At 49.1% G+C, this 21,932-nt stretch overlaps 2 protein-coding genes across 3 annotated transcripts in view; one reads left to right on the top strand and one right to left on the bottom strand.

Annotated features, from left to right (window-relative positions):
* The window catches only part of LOC119397454 (protocadherin Fat 4), a 171,425-nt gene that overhangs the window by 15,838 nt on the left and 133,655 nt on the right, over positions 1–21,932 (top strand). For both annotated transcript variants that reach the window (XM_037664897.2, XM_037664890.2), the window contains exons 2-7: positions 1,965–2,125; positions 4,314–4,370; positions 4,889–4,984; positions 12,398–12,493; positions 15,666–15,785; positions 21,570–21,701. In XM_037664897.2, coding sequence (XP_037520825.2) covers positions 2,021–2,125; positions 4,314–4,370; positions 4,889–4,984; positions 12,398–12,493; positions 15,666–15,785; positions 21,570–21,701 — 606 coding nt within the window. In that variant the 5' untranslated portion in view covers positions 1,965–2,020. The remainder of the gene's footprint in view (positions 1–1,964; positions 2,126–4,313; positions 4,371–4,888; positions 4,985–12,397; positions 12,494–15,665; positions 15,786–21,569; positions 21,702–21,932) is intronic.
* LOC119397477 (dnaJ homolog subfamily B member 2) lies at positions 93–1,255 on the bottom strand. Its single transcript, XM_037664906.2, has one exon. The coding sequence runs from the start codon at positions 996–998 to the stop codon at positions 252–254; it is 747 nt and encodes a 248-aa protein (XP_037520834.1). The 5' UTR covers positions 999–1,255; the 3' UTR covers positions 93–251.

Raw genomic sequence — 21,932 nt, 5'->3', positions numbered from 1 at the left:
GAATAGTGTAATGTGCCTGCCGCGTGTTTCATCGGAATTCTCAACTCCGAGAAACCACACGAAACCGAATTCAGACTCAACGCATTTGGCCGACTCCCTTTATTCTGTGACAATCTTAAGAGTTCCCCCGAGTCCACCGTAGAGTGTTTTCCTTTTCCTCCGCGGTAATCTTAAAAAAGTCCCATGAACCTTCCGTCGAGGGCTTGCGCTATTTTCAGCTGCAGGCGAGTCCTTGTCCCCATAACCGAAGTCTACGAAGAGTGGGGCCGGGTGCGTCGGTAGGTGCTCTGGGTGAGCACTCCGTTCTCGTAGACGTTCACAATCTCCGCGGCATTCTCCTTGATCACCTCGAGGTCCATGCGTGTCCCGTGTATGATGCGTGTAGAAGTCTGACGCTCGTAGTCCAATGGTAGGCGCAGCACCGAGACGTTGGTCGTGGTGGGAGGAGTCGGATAGTAGGGTGTGGGCGCCGATGACGTGGCAGGCACGTAGGTCGTCATGGACACTGCCTGCTTCGGCACGTACGTTGTCACAGGAATGTACTGCGAGGTGGACGGCTGGTACATGTTGTAGGTCACCACTGGCTGGTGCTGTTGGGGTGGCGGCCCGTACACGCTGGTCATTGAGAACTGTGGGATAGTGGCCAATGGGTTATGTTGTGTCGTGTACGAGCATGACGGCTGGGGAGCAGGACTCTGGCGGGGGTAGGTGGGCACGACGTAGCAGTAGGCTCGTAGAGAGCTTGAAGGGGTCGGCGGAATCGCTTGGATCGCACTCTTTCGGAGGTGATTGTCGTACCGCTGGCGCGACGAATCGTTGCTCAGCACGCCGTGGGCTTCCGATATGAGGCGAAACATACGCTCCGCCTTGTCCTTGCTGCCTTCGTACTTGTCCGGATGCCACTGCAAGGCGAGAGCCTTGTACGCCTTGCTGATATCCGATGAAGTGGCATTGCGGCTCACGCCCAAGATGCTGTAGTAGTCCCTGTTGTGGGCCATATCGGCGCGGTGCTTGCGGGCGGCCAGTTTTCCGAAGTAAAAAGAAAAAAAAGAATAAATTTTGGCCAAGGGCTGGCGTGGCGGAGGCCTCCTCACGTGGCTGCGATGGTTTCTTCTGGTAGAGAGAGGTCCTAGCAGGATCCGCCTCGCGTTGCCCTTGGCTGGCCGCACAGAAGACGACCCAACATACCCGGCTCCGGAATCGGGAATGGAATGAGAGCGTGCCTGCGTGCAGGGGTTAAATGGCGTGCGCACGCTCGGTCACGAGGCGAACCTTGGCTTTCGTCTTTGTCGCTCGCCCGTATCTGGGAGCCGACGGCAGCGACAAAGGGAACTAGCGGTGAAGCTCTTTCCTGCATCTTCCTAAATATTCGAGCACGAAAATAACTTTGTGACTTGCGAATTAGCGACGTAATTAGAACGTCGACTTGGTCGATTTCGTGGGCCTCATTATTAACTCGCTTGTATAGGTAAAGAAGGAACGATGCATTAGGATCTTTCTGGCGGGTACGGATCTCACGCGAATAATGACTAGTCTCGGCTGTTGCAGGGTTTCGTTTTAGTTAACTAAGAGGAAACAAATCGCTCGTATGGCAATTTCGGATTTTTATCCATTGACCTTTCACCTGTGGCACTGTGTGTTATGCTGATCGTTTGTATTATGCAACAATTATAGAATGCATATTTCAGAGGCAATGATAAATATTAAGCACGTATGCGAGTGAAGGCGGTGACGACTGCATATTGCCGTCTATCGTGAAATCAAATGCATGAAGAGAAACAAACAAACAAACAAACAACACAAGAAAGTGCCTGTTGATTTCACGGTAAGCCAGAAGTAGAGAAAGATGAAGGTTAGCTACATACATTGGGGTGATGCAACCAAAATGTCATTTCATACGCGCGCCTGCTTTAGAACGCGGTGTAAAAGGTAATATCTTGCTTCTTTTTCCTTCCCTCGTGCAGGACAAGAAGTCTTCAGGGTGGAAGTGCACCCACGACGGGACCTGCGCGTTGAAGCAATGGACAACAGCTTAAGCGATATCAACTATTTCCGACACGAGGACATCGACGACCGCACTGTCTCCATAAAAGTCGCCAAGTCGCTGGAAGACCTGGTTGACCGGGTAAGTCGCTTTCGCGGTCGACGACCGCTAAGCAATGCATCCAAAGCATCACTGTCGCCTAAACTGAGTGAGGCTTCCTTCAGGACGTAAGGCCTCGAACAAGCGATGAATAATTTGTTTAGAGTGTGTATCCACGAATGGGCGCGTGTGGCTGGTTGTACGCGCCCGTTTTGTGCATGTGTACGTGACGTTTCATATCTCATCGCTAACGCTAGTAATATTGCACTAATTTAACGGCAGCATTTCGGCCTGTCTGTCTCACTGAGGCATAAGGCTGCTTGGAGATCCTTTTAATCTCTTGCGTGCCCTATACAGAAGGCTTGTGTTCGTAAGTGGTCTCAGACCTTGAAACTCCGCCTGTAGTGTTAGTGCTAATTGTTCGCAAAGCACGCACTACACTTAGGCTCTGCGACATTCACCGAATGGCACGCCTGGTAAAGGGTTCTCGGCGGCTGAACAATTCGTGACGCGCTATAAGGACGGGCTGAATAAACAACAGCCTACGCTTACGGCCCCCGCGTACCACGAAAGGCAGCGGTTCCCTGCTATTCCCTTGTTCGGTAGTTCCGCGTGCAGTAAGCTTCATGAAACATGCATTCACGCAATTCTCTCGAGCCGATGGTAATACATAGGGTTCGCACCGCAGAGTGCAGCTTGGTAGCGTAAATCGCTCGCGGGCACAAATATTAATCACGTCCAGGAGTGTCGCACTCCAACAGTTTAAGCAACCTCCGTACTTTCACTCTATTATTTTGTTGATTCACTTTTGTTGTCGCGTATGCTGGGCGCGGTTTATTTGCCACCAATACAGGCACGGAAGCAATTCTCGCTTCATTCGCACGTCTCGTCTACAGGCCGGTAATTCACGAACTCTAAGAAGAGATGTATGAACAGTGTGTCTTCATACAGAGCTGTCCCGTGCACCTACAGCTTAGGCCACAGGCCTGTGTCAATTCGTTTAGATAACTTTAACTACATACTCTTCTTTCCACGTCTTTCGGGACGCACGGAGCAAAATCGGTTGTAATTCTGCCCTACGAAACGGTGCGAATTAATTGTACATCTGATGACAGAGCGAACGCGTCACGTCTGTTAAAACAGCCACGAAACACGGTGCGAAGCTACTGCGTTTTTTTTTTTTTTTTGAAGCCGTCTGCGCAGTGACGCCTCATACAGCCGCAACGTTACCTTAATTTAGCCTGTTACCGCATTACTTGACTCAAGTTACGCAACAAGCGGCACTTCGTAACTGCAGGCTGGGCTGTAAGTTGTCCTATGGTGCAGCTCAACGTCGAGACTCGAGGGTTACGTCCTGAGGAGGTCATTTTAAAGCCACTCTCAAAAGCAAAATCGGGTCGGGTCGTGCGAGCGGGCGACGGCTATGCACCGAGCGTTTCGGACGGGGAATGATGGGGCGTGATGAACGCTGCACCTATTCCCATGGCGCCTAAGTGGCGCGATCTCGCGCACCCATTAACCCTCATAAGCCCTTAATAAATTCCCGTGGGTCAGCCGACCCTCTATAGCGCACGGCGGTATGCGAGACAACTTTCGAGGAGGGCTTAAATAACAGCTCTTAGGCGCGCTCGCGGTTTGCGTTATAAGACAATGCACAACCATGCAGGGACAACAAGCGCGTCGCGGTGGCAGCCGAAAGAGCAAAGACGTGAATGGAGCTGCTTCTCACGCAACCGCGAACCCTTTATCAGCAAGGCGCTGCGAGGGCACAGAGAGAGTTAAGCGGAATTTCTCTTTGAGAAAGAAAGAAAGAGAAATGAGTGATCACTGCGCCCGCAGAAATGGCTTGATTACGGTCATTGTTTTGGCCAAGTCTGAGCACACCGAGAAGCGCTAATCAGGTTTCGTCGTCGCCTTTGCGCACGTGCTTCTTGTCTCTTTTGTAACGCCGCTAGCAATGCAGAATTTGTGTCGTGGTCTCACGAACAAATGAGCGGGCGAACTGTGGCCAAAACGGGTGTGTTACGTTGGAATCCTAATCAGTTACTATCGCACCGACAGAAGGGAAACGTGCGTGCAGAATACATGTGTCAATCACGGGGTTTCATGAGTACACTATGTGTGTGCGACATAGAACGCTTGCACGCAATCGGCGCACAATATTTGCGCAAGACCTGCTCTTGCGCACATTCATAATTGACGAGGATCCTGTTCCATCCTTTCTTTACAGCCCGATCCTCAGAGCGTCTTGAAGTTCAAGCTTACCTGCCGAGGAGCTTCGGGAACGGTAAGTCGACTCATACTTATTGGGGGAAAAAATAAAGAAGACGAAACAAATGGATGATCCAGTATCATCTACGGTTGTTGCGAAAGCCGGAAATAACGCTTAAGTTTAGCGGGGCGTTCGACACAAAACGTACGGAAATTGATATTAATGTAAGTGTGACTTCAGCGCCAAGTTAAGCTGCATGTCAGGTTTATGCACCTGAGCCACGATGCATGCCTTGCGGAAGTTGTTTCTGATAGATTGGGCAGTGGCGCCACCAGTTGCCCATACATCGAACTCGCTCAAGCAGGCGTTTGGTAGAGGATGAGCTCGTTAAGATAGCCTGTGACACGCGTGCAGCGTGTGAACCATTTTGTTGAAACGTACAGTCCCACGAGTGTGTATTAGCAATCTAAGAGCTCTCGCTGTCATGTTGATTATAATATAGCGAAGGGGCTCGGTTAAGCGAACAAGAAAACACGAATCCCCGCTCAGAAAGTGTATAGGTCGCGCATAACCTCCCTGTTGTGTCTCTGCAGGACGAAGCCTTTCTGCCTGTCACCGTCTACATCCAGGACGTGAACGACCACGCTCCAGAGTTCCAGAACGTGCCCTACCACCTTGAAGTGGACGAGGTGAGTTTCCCAAAAAAATTTCATAAATTTCCATATGCGCAGATAGATGTGAAATTAATATACATATATGATGCGCTTAGTGGCTTCTTCCATCCCCCACGAACCAACGTCCAACAAGAAAAAGCTGTCTTTCCTACATGACACACAAAGCTGTAACTCCTCCCCCTTGTCGGACTTAATGAGCGATAATTCGCGTTTGTTCGTCCACCAGTCTGTCAGCTCTGTAGCCAATCGCGTGAACGTCCACCTTGCAGCGGACTTTAAGGGTGTGTAGTGTACTGGCATGAACGTGAAAAAAAAAAAAAAACGGCGCCACCTCACACCTGCACATCTCGATGAGCACGACTTCCGCTCCATTCTCACTCTGTACACCGTACTCAGACTTTTCGGCCTTGGAACTTTCATTCCCCCCCCCCCCCCCCCACTCTCCCATCGTCCATGCCTGCCTCACAATGTGTCGCCAGAGGCGTCACGCTTACACTATACGCGAGCTATCGTTAGCCGAAGCCGGGACGAGACAGTTGAAGCGCGCTGCCGACGTCGTCTTGCGGCGTAGATAACAATTTCACGGCCCGTCAGGCCCTGCCACTGGGCTTATTCTAGCGAGAGCGAGCCCAGCGCGCTGGCGAGGGAATGCAGCGCCGCAGCTTCGTCTCTGGGCCCGTTTAATAATCGAGCCATGCTCCCCTGCCTTTTGCGACCCCGCATATGGCTCTATTCTGCCGCATTCCACTGCAAGGGAGCCACGGTTTCTCGCTCGCTCAGCGCGCTGTCCTGCGGCTGCTGCTTCTGCTGCTTTCGCAGATACAGGCTCTTTTGGGAGGCTGTCTTTCCTGGACGTACACAAGGCGGCCCATTCTCTGGCTGTCCTTAATATAGAGAACGACACTATGTTGCGAATGTCACTCTGATAACTAAGCCATGTTTATATTTGCAAGCGGGAGAAGTGAGTCTGTGACTGAATATTAAGCTGAGATCGGAGCTTGCCGTTATATTGTCACTGCTGCGGTCGAGTGGCCTCCGGCTGCTTCCGCGCGACAGTGGAAATTTAGCGATAATTGTACTGGCCGCACACTGCATATGCCCAAAAGATTTTATATGCTTTTAAAATATCAACGAAGGCGTGAGTATGACGACGTCGTGATTATGAATAGTGTTTTTCAGATCTTGACTTTTACGTGCAGAGACATTTTGACTTGTTCGTTCGTTCAGGTACGTGAAAAGGCACGCTGTTATGATGTCATGCTCCCTGCTTACCAGTGTTAGTGCATGCTCAAATCTGCTCAAGACTCCTTCAAGGACATCTATAAAGCCAGACGGCCTACCGCTGTAAGAACGTCCGCAGTACTCAGAGGCGTGCGTCGCTGAAACCTCCCGCTCGAGAACACACGACGTTACACGTTTTTCCTATATTCTGCTCCCTCTCAGGACCGGTGTAACCGCTGGCGAACCTATAATACGCATCGCGGAGGGACGTGCAACGGATGCGGTGTTCGATTTTGCGTCTGTGTGCGTTTTGTTCCCATTCAATTCATTCGTACAGCCAGTGCTTACCTCTACAGCAGTACAAGACGGAAAAATATACGTCTAACAGCAAGGAGGAATAAACGGTGCGTATTCGGGAGCAAAAGTCGATGTCGGCCTTCCCGCGTTACTTGGCGCACGTCAGCGCGGCACGGCATGTAGGGCGGTCCGATGCGCGTGGTCCAGACGGTGCGTTCGAAAAAAAATCTGTGCAGCGGCCGCGTCGCGTGTTCGTCTGTTATTTGCACTGACCGCGCAGCCGTGGACACAAGGTGAGGAAAGTGCAATGGGCCGGCCGTCACGCGGCTTTTTCATCGCGAGGCAGTGCATCTGGAGAGCCGCCAGAGTGATGCGGAGGAGAGAACGAAAAACCGCGAGAGCACAGCCCCGCTCCGTCGGCGAAGACGACGACCCCCCGGGGAACGCTTCGTGCACACCGCTCTGGCCAGGTCCGGCTCGTTTCGATGGGACGTGAGAGGGGCGGTCGCCGCCGCGCTGGAGTGCTGCGAACACAACCACCTTTGCACGCTGCGCCGCTTCTCCTCATCCCGGCGTTTCCGCTATTTTCTGGTCCCTTCGCGGACTGCACTCCGCCCTTTCCCGCGCCCCGATTCAGCTCGGCTTTCACTAAGCCTCGGTTCGCACCTCGGTTCGCGCCCTCTCCTTGAGGAATCGTTGAGACGTGACCCTTAACCCCCTTCTCCCTTCCTGCGCCGACACTGGCAACGCCACCCACTATAACATCCTCCTCTCCTACGGTCCGCGTGCGTACTGCCGTATCGTCCGGCTGCACGATGTCCCCTGAAAAATAAGAAAACGTAGTTCTGCCCGAACGACTGCATCAGCGGGCCCTCTTCTATCTCTCTCTCTCTCTCTCTCATCGGTCCTATACTCTTTATTTATTCCGGTGGTCGAGGACACGGTTTCTTTCAAGCCGATCACCTCCTTCCTCTTATCATCGCTTGTGTTTTCGATCTTTGTGCGTTCCGCCGTCTCTGTATTTTTTTTTTTTGTCTCTTCCTCGTTCTTATCGGCGGCAGGACGGCGTGCCACTCCGAGCTAAAGCCCAGCTGCTTGCCTCCCTGCTGCTCTGCTTCTTTGCTCTTCCGTAATTGGCAGGCGTTCCACCGGATCCATACATGTCTATATTGACCCAAGCCGCTTGCCCTCTTTTATGTGTGCACACATGGTATAGGCGGTGCCCTTCGCATAGCGCCACGGTATACTCGTGTGCTCCGTCCGCGGCAGACATGCTCGCGGATTTCGGCCAGGTCTTCTCCCGTGGTAACCCTATGTCGGTCATTGCTGCCGGGTTCACGTTTCTTTCTTCTTTAGATTTTTTTTCAAGCGTGAAAATGACTTCTCTACCAACGGGTCAAAGCGAAAAGTTTTACTCGCAACTTTAATGACTGTGCCACCTCACGGTGCAACTCGCATGCCATCGGAATCGTTATTCAGAGAAATTCAGGAAAGCGTTTAGTTTTTCTATTGCTTTTGTTCTTTGAATTCGATGAACTGTTATCGCATGGCTCGGAAGATGTTCTCGGAAATTACGCGATACGCTGTGTGCAAGAAGATGAAGTGTTTGAGTCAGTTCCACACAACGAAAAGACATCTCTGCGTGCCCATGCAGCAACAATATTTTTTGAAACACGCAAAAGAAGACAGGCAGAAAAGCGTATAACGTCGGAACGCTTCTATCAACCTAACGAATAAACAATTAAAAAAAAAAGAAAGAAACATGCGCGAAACTTGACGCTCATTTTCTTGTCAAGCAATAGATTCGGACAATAACCATTGTAGCCAAGAGAGAGCGCCTTTCGAGCTTTACCACAAGCCACTTTTTTTTTCTTTTTCTCTAAGCCGCGTGTGATGCGGGTCCGGGTCCTCACGCCTTCCTCTCAAGCCACCGCTGTTTTCTTTTTTTCACTCTGTGACTGTGAATCGTGGTAAACCACGAGATCTGGCCTCTCTGCCTCTCTCAAGCCACCGCTGTTTTCTTTTTTTCACTCTGTGATTGTGAATCGTCGTAAACCACGAGATCTGGCCTCTCTGCCTCGCTTCCGTCGCCGTAAGCATCCCATTCTCCGCATCGCGTGAAAGTCTTCAACCATGCGAACCATGCGCCCCTGTTGGCGGCTGCGGCACCCACGAGACAGAGGGGCAGCCGCCCATCGATGATGCGCGCGGCTGTCACGTTCAACGAGGTCTATAGCGAAACCACTGGCAAACTATAGTAATCTATATCTGACAAGAACCCCGTCCATGTCGCGCCGCGCGTGTCCCACCGACATGGGCGTTGATGTCGACGGATCCACTTCTTTCCTAGCAAACGACTGTGTAAAATGGCTTCGCTAAGTTCGCTTGCCTTCAGGTATACCTTCGATGACTGAGTATTACGGATAAATTGGCGTAGTTTTTGATATCGCTTCCCATTTCGAACGTCCCCATGCCTAACTTCATTTGCCTAACGCATTCACCCGTTAGGAGAGCCACCGTTCTAGCTTGGGCACCTAAACGCTGTCTCGGTAAACCAAAACGTACTGTCCGCCACGAATGTTCGCGGCACGCTAACGCTATTCCCTTAACGCCCGCTATCACGCTAACGCTAAACTATAACTGTCTATTGATGTCGCTGCATTGTTTCCTGTAATTTCTGCGAGAGCTCTGTCACGTAATGCATTGTCGTCATGATTGAGAATTCGCATTCAGTGCGGTCCACTTCCGTTTAATTTCCTGCTCTTCGAAGTAACTGAAACGAGCTTCGAAGAATATGGAGCGTTCGTGGTAATTAATTAATGAGGGAGATTTCAGCGTCATAAAGAACACTCGCGGGTGGCGTCTTTCTTTTCCGCATCACGGATAGAGTTGTCTGCGACAAAGATTCGTTCGTAACACTTGTATCCGACCAGACGACAGAAAAAAAAAAGAAAGCTCCGCAGGTTAAAAAGAAGCCAGGCTGCGTGCAATGCGATTCGTGTTCGCAATCGGTCTTTAATAAAGCCACATTCTGCGGTGAGCTGCCAGCAGCTTATCGCTCACGAAGGCTTCGCGTTCAGGCTTGCTCCCATTGTCATCACGGAACTTTGGGTTAATAAAAATGTCTGGGGTTTAACGTCCCAGAACCTCGATATGATTATGAGAGACGCCGTATATACTGGAGGGTTCCGGAAATTTCGACCACCTGGGGTTCTTTAACGTGCACCTAAATCTAAGCACACGGGACTCAAACATTTTCGCCTCCATCGAAAATGCAGCCGCCGCGGCCGGGATTCGATCCCGCGACCTGCGGGTCAGCACTCGAGCGCCATAACCACTAGACCACCGTGGCGGGGCGAACTTTGGGTTCTTCACACCCAAAGTTAAGCGACGAAATCCAGTGGCGTATTTCTGCCTATACGCCACTGACAAAATCTACGGAGCTTGCAAAAGAACGCAAGAAAAAAAAAGTATATGCAAAGACACTTACGTGCGCAAGTTCTATGTCTCTTCACTGAACACCGCTTTTTCGCTCATGCCAGTATGCATCAACGAGAAAATAATTCTCCTTACGCGTATATTGTTTTCTCACTGATTATCTCTGGCCCTTATGGCACGAAACTGTACCCTTAAATGAACACAGGAAAAGAGCGATCCACGCAACTCTACCTCCAGTCAAAACGAGCGTGAAATCACGCGTTCTGCTACACTTACCGTTTTGAAAGCTGACCATTCAGTTGGTTCTTCTACCTATGGCGACCATCTCGTTGTTTGAGAGGATTATTAGTCTGTGTACCACTTCTGCATCGCTCTATCTTTAAAGGGACACTAAAGGCAAATAACAATTTATGTAATAGTGAAAGCCCAATGTATGACAACTTCTAAAACGGCAATATTATCAACAGCAGTGCCCTACTTACCGAGAAATTAAGCTAAATGTATCACATGATGAGCGCCATGAGTGGGACATTTTCGAAGTGATCCCGACGACGTATGGAAGTCGGCCTACAATAAGTCACTAGTAATCAAACTAGCAGCAGTAAAAAAAGAACATTCCGAGCATCAAAAGCCGTAATAAAATGCCGTTTGTTCGTTTCCGCTTGATTCATGGAAAACAAAAGCTCCGTGGCGTTGCCATGGGGAACGGCGCGCGTGGTCCAAAGGTTCCGTTTTCGCCGAACTGCGCCTCGCCCGTATCAGTGGTAGTTTCGGGATCTCGTACTGCCGTGCGTCTTTTGCGCGCTCGTGAAAGTCGCACTGACAGAAAGTTCGACAAAATGCCGCATGCGTGTGATATTGCCGGATGCCCGAATGGTGCACAACGCCAGTGCTGCAGCAAGGAAACCGGTGTGTCTTTTCACTGGGTGCCGCGGAATGAACCCTTACGCTCGAAGTGGCTTAGTGGCATGCCATTGCGCCAGTGTGCTAAACAGTCAAAACCTCTGCGTGTGTGCTCGCTACCCTTTCGTACTGATGATTACGAGACCAACCGCAACTTGGTCAAGGCTTTGAATGTGCCCATCCAAGCAAGTCTTTGCCGCAGCACCGTTGTTGCTACTGTGGGTCCCGCTACTTCCGCTCGGCTGCTACTAGTGTCGGCAGCCGCGCTGTTAAAGCGGGCAACGTTGGGCACGGCAGCAGTGACGTATGAAAGTCGTATTTTCAGGCGGGAGATTTGAAGAGCGCTAACGCGATGCGGACCACTAAAAACGTGATTTTATTTCAAAATAAGCACTTCCTTGGCACAAAAGCAGCCCTACGAGGTTTCTGGACCGCTATTTCAACAATCAACGTCGACTTAATATTTGCCTTTAGTGTCCCTTTAAGCGACACATCAGGCTAGCAATGAACAAAAGCAGGAACAAACATTGTGCTTACATTGTGCTGGCCGCCATATATGGGTCATGGGGCGCTGCGGGATGGCCATATATATATATATATATATATATATATATATATATATATATATATATATATATATATATATATATATATATATATATATATATATATATATTGGCGTTCTTAAAACTCGCAACAGTGTGTAAAATTGGGCTAGTTGGTTTAACTTCATTGTTTAAACAGCGCAAAAAGACGAAGACACGAGAAGGAGGACTACACAGGACAGGCGCTGGACCTCCTTCTCGTGTCTTCGTCTTTTTGCGCTGTTTAAACAATGAAGTTAAAACTCGCGTGAGTCGTTCTTTTGAGACGTTCCCAGCTGTTACCATGGGGGATAATCTGTGCTGCTGCTTGTCATTTCACACTGCTTTTCTTGTTTTTTTTTTGTTTTTTTCTCTATAACGGCGCACTTGAATTAAGCTTACTCTTGTAGCGTTACTATAGGATAGAAAATAATCTGCGTCCGCGTGTGGGAATGTCTGAAGCGGCTAAGTCACAGACACAGGCTGAATGCCCCGCTCCGCGCACACGCATTCGGATCCGCAAAGTCCAGATTCGACTTCCTTTGGCTCGTGTGCGTGGGACTACATAAGTCGCATTTGCATGAATCAGAAACAGAAATTAAATTGTGCGCTTGGATGCCTCACCACGTGTGACGCTCCAGTATACATACTGCAGAGGGACGGTTTCCACGAATCCATGGGTCACCCCCAGAAGGCCACTAACGCTCGCGAAACAAAGTTGTAATCAGGCGGGAATCTGTATCGGGGTCATGTCAGAAAGCCTTTAACGAACGCGCTCTCCAAAACGGCTTGTATCAATCGATGGCCGAGCGCACGCTTTCCGATTCTCCGTAGTGCTGAAAGACTACCGCGGGTATAAGTTCTCGCCTGGCGCTGAAGCCCATTTCCTGCATATGTGTCCGGTGTTGCACGTTCCCCATTCTCGATTTGCTTACCTTAATTCTGTCGTTTTTTCGTCCCCCCCTCCCCCCTTTTATCTGTGCAGCTGACACCAGTAGGACTGACTGTCTTCCGAGGCGTGCACGCCATTGACCGTGACAAGCCGAACACACCAAACTCTGACGTCACGTATGCCATTGTGGTAAGTGGTGCTGTTTGCGTTCGTTCCTTTCTTGTTCTCTTCCGTTCTGGTGCGATCGCTCGTCAGAGCACGCACAACAAACACGCTGAATGGACGGCGCTCGCTCGCCTTATCTTCACGTGTCAATGAAGACTGAAAGAAATATAGAATGCTTCCGCTGTGCTGGGATGTTGTCTATGTGTGTTTCCGGCACTATACACGCGCGTTTCCAAGAAAGACCAGGCAGCCGTATTCAGTCCTGGCGGAACGCATCCCACCCTCCCCCCCCGCTCACCCGCGCAGTTCTTGCGCTCCCCTCTATTACTTAATTATTTAATAATGCATATAGATGAACGCTACCTACTATGAAACTACCGCTTATATACAATGCAGGCGTGAACAGAACAAATCTTCAGTTGAAACCGCTGCATCTATGTAAAACCTAATATTATAAATTTTCGCAATGTTATCTCTAGGAAAGAACGTGGGCACAGTGCGGTGGCAGAATGTTCGCCTAAACATTATGAGTGACTCAGTGTTACGTACTTTCATCTTGACGTCACTCAAGTCGCCATTGTTGACGCCTCATAATGAGTGGAATGAACACGGGCAAGGCATTCGCTGCTAAATGAAGTTGAGCAACAGAGAGGAAAATTTCATGCGATATTTAATGTGACCTCGAAGACTTGAAACGTTACTTCAATACCTTAACGTGGGCACCTTCTTTCACTGTATTCACGTATATTCGCATGCGTGGGGAAAGCTTTGTATGCGTAGGTAATGTGTTATGGAGGCGTATCGCTGTAGAATACCTAATATATCGCTATGCTGAAGCCCTCTATGGTAGAGCTTGCTAGCTAAACGAGATGCGCGTTAGGCGAGTATTCGAGGAGTACCCTGCGCGTGTTAATAACGCGGTATTCCTCATCGCTCTAGTAATCGTATATAACGTGCACACTGCGTGAAACTTAGTTCGCGGTAAAAAAATAATTTTCTCCCTCAAGCTTGCGTGTCTGAACTTACGACACGTAATTAAACGACACGTAACGCCTTATACACGCAGAACTTTTTTTTAAGCCAACAATACTGATTTTAGCAATATGACCGTCAACTTGAAAAAATCGTCTGTTGATTCGATCCGAAGCCGGCGGCGAACCAGCGCCCTGCGTAGACATTACGTCGGTCGACCAACATAGTCCACACACTCTTGTATAGACCTTTGCACATGACGGCTTTACACAGACGGGCTTTACACAGCGCTGCTCGTAGCCATGACGGCGAGTGTTCCACACTCGCCGTCATGGCTACGAGCGGCGTTGGCTGCTCTCCCAGGTGTGCATGCACATAAATTCCCGATAAAGTGGATGAAACGATGACCGCCGCCGTAGCTCATTTGGTATATAGAGCATAGGGCGCGTTATCCGAGGGTTGCAGGTTCGCTCCCTGCAGATGGCAAGTTGTCTTTTCGCCTACTTTACTTTCTTCGGGTTTATATCGTAATTACTGCAATGCAGTTAAAACAGTACAGTTAACGTCCCGTATACCTTCCTTGGGTTCATCACCTGCTGGTTTTCATTAAGGTTGCATGAACAAAGAAACGAGCCCTTAAAATTCCCTTCTTTCGTTGTTCACACGAAAGCTAATTTCTTTCTGCAAGTTAACGCACGCTTTAGCTGCCCCTCCAAAGTGCTACGTCTCTGCTTTTCAAACAAGCTTTGAACAAAAAAAAAAGACAAGTACACATATACCTACCTTTCTTCCAAGCAAAGTCAGCCGGAGAGTTTTAGTAAGCCTACTCCACACAATTTGAGCCACCCGTGGGGCCTCAGCGCTCTACGCGAAGATCCCGGATTTTCACTCCGTCTAATCCGTTTAAGCTGCCTGGCTCGCATTACTACACAAGTAAGTGCACAGGCTCTACAGTTTGCCTGATTGTGAGCGTAAATAATTTTTCGCGGCGCGAGAACAGTATACGCGACTATGTCGCTTGAGCTATTGTTATTCTAGGAAGTGGGCAACGTGCCATGTATACTGCATTAGAGTGCTGTGAAGCCACAGCCGCGTGCATCAACCGCACACGCTACTCACTCGCGAAACGGCATTTTCATCCCAAACATTTGCCTCCTCGAAACGCGGATGAAACAGTGTCTGGCTTCTTGACCAACACTTGGGCTGTTTTGAGGAGTGGACGCCCATTTAAACACGCTGCTCTCTTAGTCTCATTTTGCCCAGTTCAATTTGACGTTTGTAATTAGAGAAAAAAGGAGGGGGGGGGAGATAAGAAGTGGAGTGATATATATTGCTCTGTGCGCCCCTCTATGACAGCTTACCTAACCATGCATATTCGGCGCCGATAGCCACGCAGTGACCTCCCCAGCCGCCCCCCGCTCTCAAAGAGCCAGAAATGTTAGGCTTTCGCTCAAGTATATATCCGCAAAACATGAAATGAGGTTGGTGGCATTTCAAAATGAGTCTGAACGTTTCTTTATACTTGCTTTAAAGTCGCTTATTCTTCTTGCGAGGGTTTGCGCGCCAAAACCGCGATATGATTACGAGGCTGGTCGTAGCGGGCGACTCCGGGTTCAGTTTGACCACCTGGATTTCTTTAGCGTAAATTTAAGTACACCTGCATCTAAGTACAAAACCATTCTTGCGTTTCGGCCCCATCGATATGCGGCCGCCGTGGCCGGGAATCGAACCCGCGTCCTCGATCATGGCAGCACGACGCTTTACCTGCTGAGCTACAACAGCGGGTGTATTGTTTTTGCCACGCCCGGCATCACACCGATTACTTTCTTTTGTTTTTGTTACGAAACTTGTAAGGGCATCCGCGACCACTATTATTGAGCGTGCGATTCAGTGCTCCCCGCGTTTGTTTATAGCTAGAAGGAAACGTTCAAAACCAGTTGCTTGCCGCGGCAAATTCTGCCCGCTCATTGCTGAAAGTCGAGGCAAGCGCAGAGTGTCTCTTGCGTTTTGCATATATACACACGGTACGTTGGCGAGCACAAATATGTATGTGCACATACAACCACGTCGGGTTGCTGCGAAGTGTTGTTTGTTTGTTTGTTTGTTTGTTTGTTTGTTTGTTTGTTTGTTTGTTTGTTTGTTTGTTTGTTTGTTTGTTTGTTTGTTTGTTTGTTTGTTTGTTTGTTTGTTTGTTTGTTTGACAATCTTGCGCGCATACTTGCAGGGCGGCAACGAGAACAATTCCTTCGCCTTGTCCGACCCCCTGGAGGGAATCATCGTCATCAACAAGCCTCTAGACTATGACCACGGACCTAGAGAATATCGGCTTGAAATTCAAGCGCGGGTAAGCACGACACTCTTACTCTGTATCATTTCTTTCATGCTTCCATTCATGCCTGCTTTCATGCTCGAAAGAAGGGGGAAAAACGAAGAAAGAAACGTGGTAGAGCACACGCAGTTGTATTCGTGAATGCTTTTGCGAACAGCATGCCCGGCAAGCGTAGCGGTCCTTTCTATGTACCTTGTCTGTGGTGACGACTTCAAAAAGAAGATGCTGCTAGTCAGGAAGTTCTGAAGTCGCCCGAATGGTACGTCGCATCAAGGTGCGACAACAAAATCAGAAGTGGAGGAGGGCCACTATTCAACCCGATTTTCTTTTTCTAATTAGTTGCAATAAGTGGTCGCTCGTAGTATGCGGAGCTAAGCGATTACGCAACGACCGCGCTTAAATGGGCTCATGCGGGAGAACCACCCCAGCGTTTATGACGGAGTCACGAGCGCGAGGTCCGGACAGTTGCTCATTGTACTTCGCAAACAATGGCATTATGCCTCCGGCCATGCGCGCTTGCTTTCGTATATATTTACACGCGTCCCGGCTATGCCTGCGCCCTCATTTTTACGTGGTCAGCTGCGACATCGGCATAGCTCGCGAGTGGGTTGCCCCCGTTCGGTGCAGAGCATTGCGCGGGGATTGCGCAAAAGCTTAGGGCAGCCTTGTATATTTGCGCTGCTTCTAGATTTGTAATCTTCAAAAAAAAATCTAACAAAACGGGGTGGGTGGTGAGGTTCTCACGGTATTACAGTTCCTAAGTGCAGGTACCAGGTAATCGGGATACCAGATATACTACTAGCTGAGGTGGCCGGTAAAGAGCAATTTAGGCGTAGAAGTTTTCGTAATGTGCACTCATTAGTCGTATAGGTTAACCAGGGCCGTAACATTGGACATATAATTAGCCAAGGTGGCCAGCCAATGAGAGTGAGAGAGAATGAAAGTCATTCTGAATTCGGGCTGTGGACAAGAGTTCCCATATCGTCATCGGCCGGACACCTTTGCGCAATTCGGATTGGTAGTGCGTGTTCTTTTGGACCGTTCTTGCTTACAAACTGTTTCGTGAATATGCCCGACCACACTTTTTTCCCCGTCATTTACCTCTACTTCACGCCATTCAACCATAAATCTCCTCATTTACATAGAATTGCAGGGTACTGATGGTGAAATATTAGTAGACATTCTGAAGTATTTGCTAATCTGTTAACGTCTACATATTAGTATTAACAGAATTGCTTGCTTTTGTAAACATCTTCTGACAAAGTACAGTAATTTTTTGCGATAAAAGTTCCTTTCCAGCGGTCTCACATGCTTTCTCTATTCCATGTTTAGTTGCGTGTGCTGAGAAGTTTCGTCACCTATATTTTATCATGGCCGTGATCCCTGCCCTCTATACAATACCCGCCAAGTATTGTTGGGGATTCAGATAAACAATGAATAGGATGTTAGAATAAAGAATTTACAACGCTGCTGCCGTCAGCAGACGAACCGGCGGAAAACGAATGGTCTTTAGACACGTGGTTTGAACGAAGTTTGCGTACACTGTAAGGCTACTTTGATTGCAGCCCGAACTGAAGAAACTGAAGAAAGTATTGCGAAATGGTTGACAGGCAGGCTATAGTTGGTGAGGGTTTCGTAGTACTTCGCAGAACGACGAAATGTAAAAGGCGGAAGCGGGGAAGTGTATACAGCGCTCCTCGCTTTTGTCTGTTCTGCTTTACTCCTTGTTGAGTCTGCGAAGTTAATATGAAAACCTATTTCCTTCATGTCAGCGGAAGCCTATAGGGAAGAATGATGCAACAAAGATCGATCACATCAAGAAAAGTACGGGAACTTGCTTTACTTAGCGGAAATTTAAAGCGACGCGAATTCATTTAAAGTCCGAAGTAAGTTATAGTAACAGAAAAAAAAAACAAAGGAATCCAACTATTTCACCACATCGTGACTCTAGTTAACTCAGCTGAACGTGACGCCAACATCCGTTGGTCTATCCTTTAATTTTTTTACTTAAAAGGCTAACAGTAACACAAAACTTCCTTACTATACGCGCGCTCAGCGTCGGTAAGCAGAAACCAGTGCGTTTATAATAAGCGCTCTTATGTTAGTTATGAAACAAGCAAAAGAAACAACGGCTGTGTACGACGACAGTTGTTTCGCTTGACAAAGACATTTTGCCCACCTTAAATACAGTCAAGCGCAGTTACGTCACACACCCCGCATCATCAAACGGTCGAAAATGATTCCAACGTGCAGCCATTCTTCCGCACTACATACAACCGTGGTCCCCACTGTGACTTTCTTCTTCTTTTTTTTTTTTATTTGTGCGGTAAAGTCAGCGCCTATCGCAGCGAGCGCTGTGAAATGCCAGCCGACAACATTCCCTTTCGCATTCTGTCGGGGACCAACGCATGCGCGCTTCATACTCTAGCCGCTGAAGTCGATCCTGCAGCGCTGTCGGTCGCGGCGCGAGCCGCGCAACTTAATTTCCGAGATCCTCGTTTTTCTCAACTGCGCTTTCCGCCTCGAAGCGCCACCTCAGAGGGCAATTTTTGGCGGTCTCACTTTCCATCCCCCCCCCCCCATTTTTTTTGTTCTCGTTTGTCCGTGCCCTCTTCATCTTTTCCTCGTTTGTGCGCGACTCTCCTCTGTGAGCCTGTAGGGATAGAGCAGTGCAGACGTCTTTCAGGTCGAGAGGCTGAATGACAATGATGAGCTTCCCCCGCCCCGCTTGTCTCCACCCGCTATGCGCTCGCGCACGAACATCCCCTGTAATGAAGCGCTAATTGCATCGTGTGCGGTGGCTTAGCGCTCTCTCCATGTCTGAGCTGGAGCCGCGGATGGGCGAGAAGGAAAAGAAAACGATAAGGATGGGATCAGAGCCGGGAATACAGAAGAGATTTGCTTGCTGCCTCAGCGGCAGGCCCGGATGCCTCCTCTGAGACCTCGCACGAGCAATGAAGATAGATGGCTCACTAGGAGGGGTCCTCTTGTCTAAGAAGTTCCTCGCGAAGTGTGTTTCATTGTACTTTAGTAGCGAGCGCGCCGATGTCGCATCTGTTTTAGATTTAGGGCAGCTTCCCCCCCCCCCCCCCCCGAACTTCCACTTTTACTGGCAATTTAGCCCAGGCATTCCGGGTCCACACGCGATCCATGACTATATATATAGATGGAAGGCAAACAAGCGAGGTAGAGTGCGGAGAGCGTGACGGTGGCAGAAAACGCTCCGCCAAAATACCAAGTAGTTGAGATTCGACTCTTATGTGGGGCCGGCGCAGATTGATGGCTCTCGTGATGGCGCGCATTCGCGAAACAGGAATCACTCCGAGCTTTCCATTCGTGCTCCGCCGCGTGCTCGAGTGCACTGCATGAACGTTGCTGAAGAGGACTCGCATCCGACTCCCTCTCCGTTCAGAAGGGACAGCGAAAGATCTTAGCTGGGCCAGGACTATCTCGGCATAACAAGAGCAGAAAGAAGTGGACAGGGAAGACAAAAGCACCGCCAAAACATAAAAAGAGGGTGGGAGGCTTACGGCGGCAGTTCAAAAATGAAACAACTTAATCAGGACCTTCTTTATAACCTGCCAGACATTCTTTAGACGCAGCTTCATGGTGTAGCGAACCTGCGAACGTGCACCGAAATATATGAGCATTAGTACAGAAGTCCGCTTCCTGCCACACCATTCTTTTTTTTTAATCCATGTTCTATCAATCTGATAAATTATATGCTTAGAGTATGGCCCATTGTGAATTCAGAATTATACATACTGGAGGCCGTAGTCGGGACGACTTTTTGCTCGCAGAGTTGACAAGTCCGACGAACTCTGCCGACATGACTTTCAGCTTCGTTCCTTCGTGCTTTACATCTTATGTGAGTTATAATGCTGGAAACGTAAAGTAAGGTTGATAATAGATTATGAACACACTCTACTTCGTCTTGTAGGTGTGTTTTTCGTCTCGCTTGCCTTCTGCCTTTCGCAAGTTATGAAAAGTGGACGTTCAAAAATCTTGCATCGATGCTTGCGCCGTTTTGAAGTCCCTACGGCTGACGTTCCAATAGCGTACCTCATAAGGGGTAAGAGATGCATCTTCGAAAATTCCATTGCGGCGCTATACCGCGCTCGCTAATCTGCTCTTAGCAGAAAATGCTTAACATTGGTGGAGTTAAATTTTACATCCCCCCGACCCCACGCCTTTCCTTTTGTGAAAAGCAGCATGAAATCGCAAAAGGCGCGAGCAGTTCTGTCTGCAACAAACGGCCCGAGCGTAACCACAGGAAAGACAGTTGACGGTCGACGTGCCTGTGTTGAAAAGGTCGGAAGGCCGTGAGAAAAAAGGGCGGTACTACATACACGAATTAGGCGGCATTTACGTGCCCGGACGTGACAAAGGCCTTTCATCAGGCGGCCCGTATCGTTTCCGGGGCCTGTCGAACGAAGCCCGCACGTGGCTGCGGAACATTCCGGACACGTAGCGCGAACGCCGTATAAGCAGCTCGACGGCGCTATATACGCAGCGGGGAAACGGTGCCGAAGCACCTCTCCTGAGCCGCGGCCTTGTTCGCGCCCCATTGGGTCCAGCGCGGCCAGCGAGCGGCGCGGGTCGTTTGTCAGACAGCGCGGCAACCATTCGTCGCCGGCGCGCGTTGGGGCGTACATGTGGCGGACGCTAAGTGGGCAGCAGCGGCTCGAGCAATGTCTACTACGCTCGCACGGAACTGAGCAAAACGACGAGACATAAATCACGCCTTCGGTTCTCCCGAACGACACGGGGATAATGACTCTGTCGCTGAACAGACGCAGCGAAGGAACGCTAACGAGTTTGGTGGCCCGCGTTTCATGTCCTCGAGATCCTCAAACTACGAGAGATACGCAACGATCAAAGCGCCGGGTAGGTGGGTGACGTGCCGCGTTGCGATGCCACCCCCCTTTTAACCCTCCCATCAATGACTTACAAGAGTGTACAAAACGGCGCATTGCATCTTGGGCATGTCGTTACTCTCTCTCTACTTGAACACCTTCACTTACAGTTACTGGCCCTTTGCTTTCGTTCGCTGGAAAGTAGTACAATTACATTTAAAGAATGTACAACTCGTCCATTCGTTTTGCCCGATTCTATTTTTTTTTATCCACCGGTAACGACAGCCTAACTTAACTGATATTACTCGAAGCGCCGTTCCTATACCGCTGTCGAAACGCGGCAATGAAACGAATAAAATCGCGTTATGTTATTCCGACCTGGTAGTTAAAGAAACTGTCGTTGGCGCTTGCTTTGTGTGTGCTTTGATCATTTCGCGGAGATTTTATATGAAGAACAAAAATAATAATAATAAAAGTGTGACTGTTGGTGAAGTTGCACTCGAAAAGCATGTTCACGGTTCAAATGGAGCGGCCTTCACGGCAATGCATACAAAAACAAGACATACGGTGACTTTTCTGCGCATTTTCCCGTTATATTTCAACTTTCTATTTAAGGCGCATAACGGTACACTTATATTACCGAACTGGTGCGGCTGCTATACCCATATATACTATTATGCTAAGTGTATTTAAAAATTTACTTCATGCTGAAATGCACTTCAAACGTCGAACTGAGCCGAGTTTCTACTACAAGTATTTCATATTGCTTAAATGGGAGGCTGCGCATATATGACACCATTTAGCAAAATAAGCTCGCCTCAACAATATCCTGCCGAAACTTGTGCGTGATGGACTAGCTAACTTCACGGTGCTCGCGTCGCTGCACATGCAGTCTCTGTACTGAAGATGCTATTAAGCTCCTGTGCCTCTACACCATTCGCAGGACCACGGTTCTCCCGAAAGCTTCCAGTCTGTGACGAGCGTTACGATCCGTGTGAAAGACGCCGACGACCAGAATCCTGTGTTTACGCGCCAGCTCTACAAGGCGAACGTCACCGAAGCTGCGGTAATCACGGTGAGCACCAGTTTTTGTCCTCGTGTTATGTCTTACGTGTCTTACTGTATACTTTATAGGCATAGTATAAGGCAGTATATACGAGTCTTTAAGATCTACATTCAACTATACATGCAAATGCACTTCATAGGGCAGTTTGGTTCTTAATAAGATAACTCTAAATAATTCCTCTATTGCTCTCGTTCGGCCGCTGTTGCGCGACCACACAGCGTAGGAATCATGGCGCTATCT

Source organism: Rhipicephalus sanguineus, chromosome 1, assembly GCF_013339695.2.
Source record: "Rhipicephalus sanguineus isolate Rsan-2018 chromosome 1, BIME_Rsan_1.4, whole genome shotgun sequence".
NCBI classification, from domain to species: domain Eukaryota; kingdom Metazoa; phylum Arthropoda; class Arachnida; order Ixodida; family Ixodidae; genus Rhipicephalus; species Rhipicephalus sanguineus.
Note: the sequence above shows the minus strand (reverse complement) of the source record. Positions and strands in the feature narration are given on the sequence as shown.

Excerpts from the sequence above, each read along its gene's own strand:
- LOC119397477 (XM_037664906.2), bottom strand. The coding sequence starts at position 998 with ATGGCCCACAACAGGGACTACTACAGCATCTTGGGCGTGAGCCGCAAT.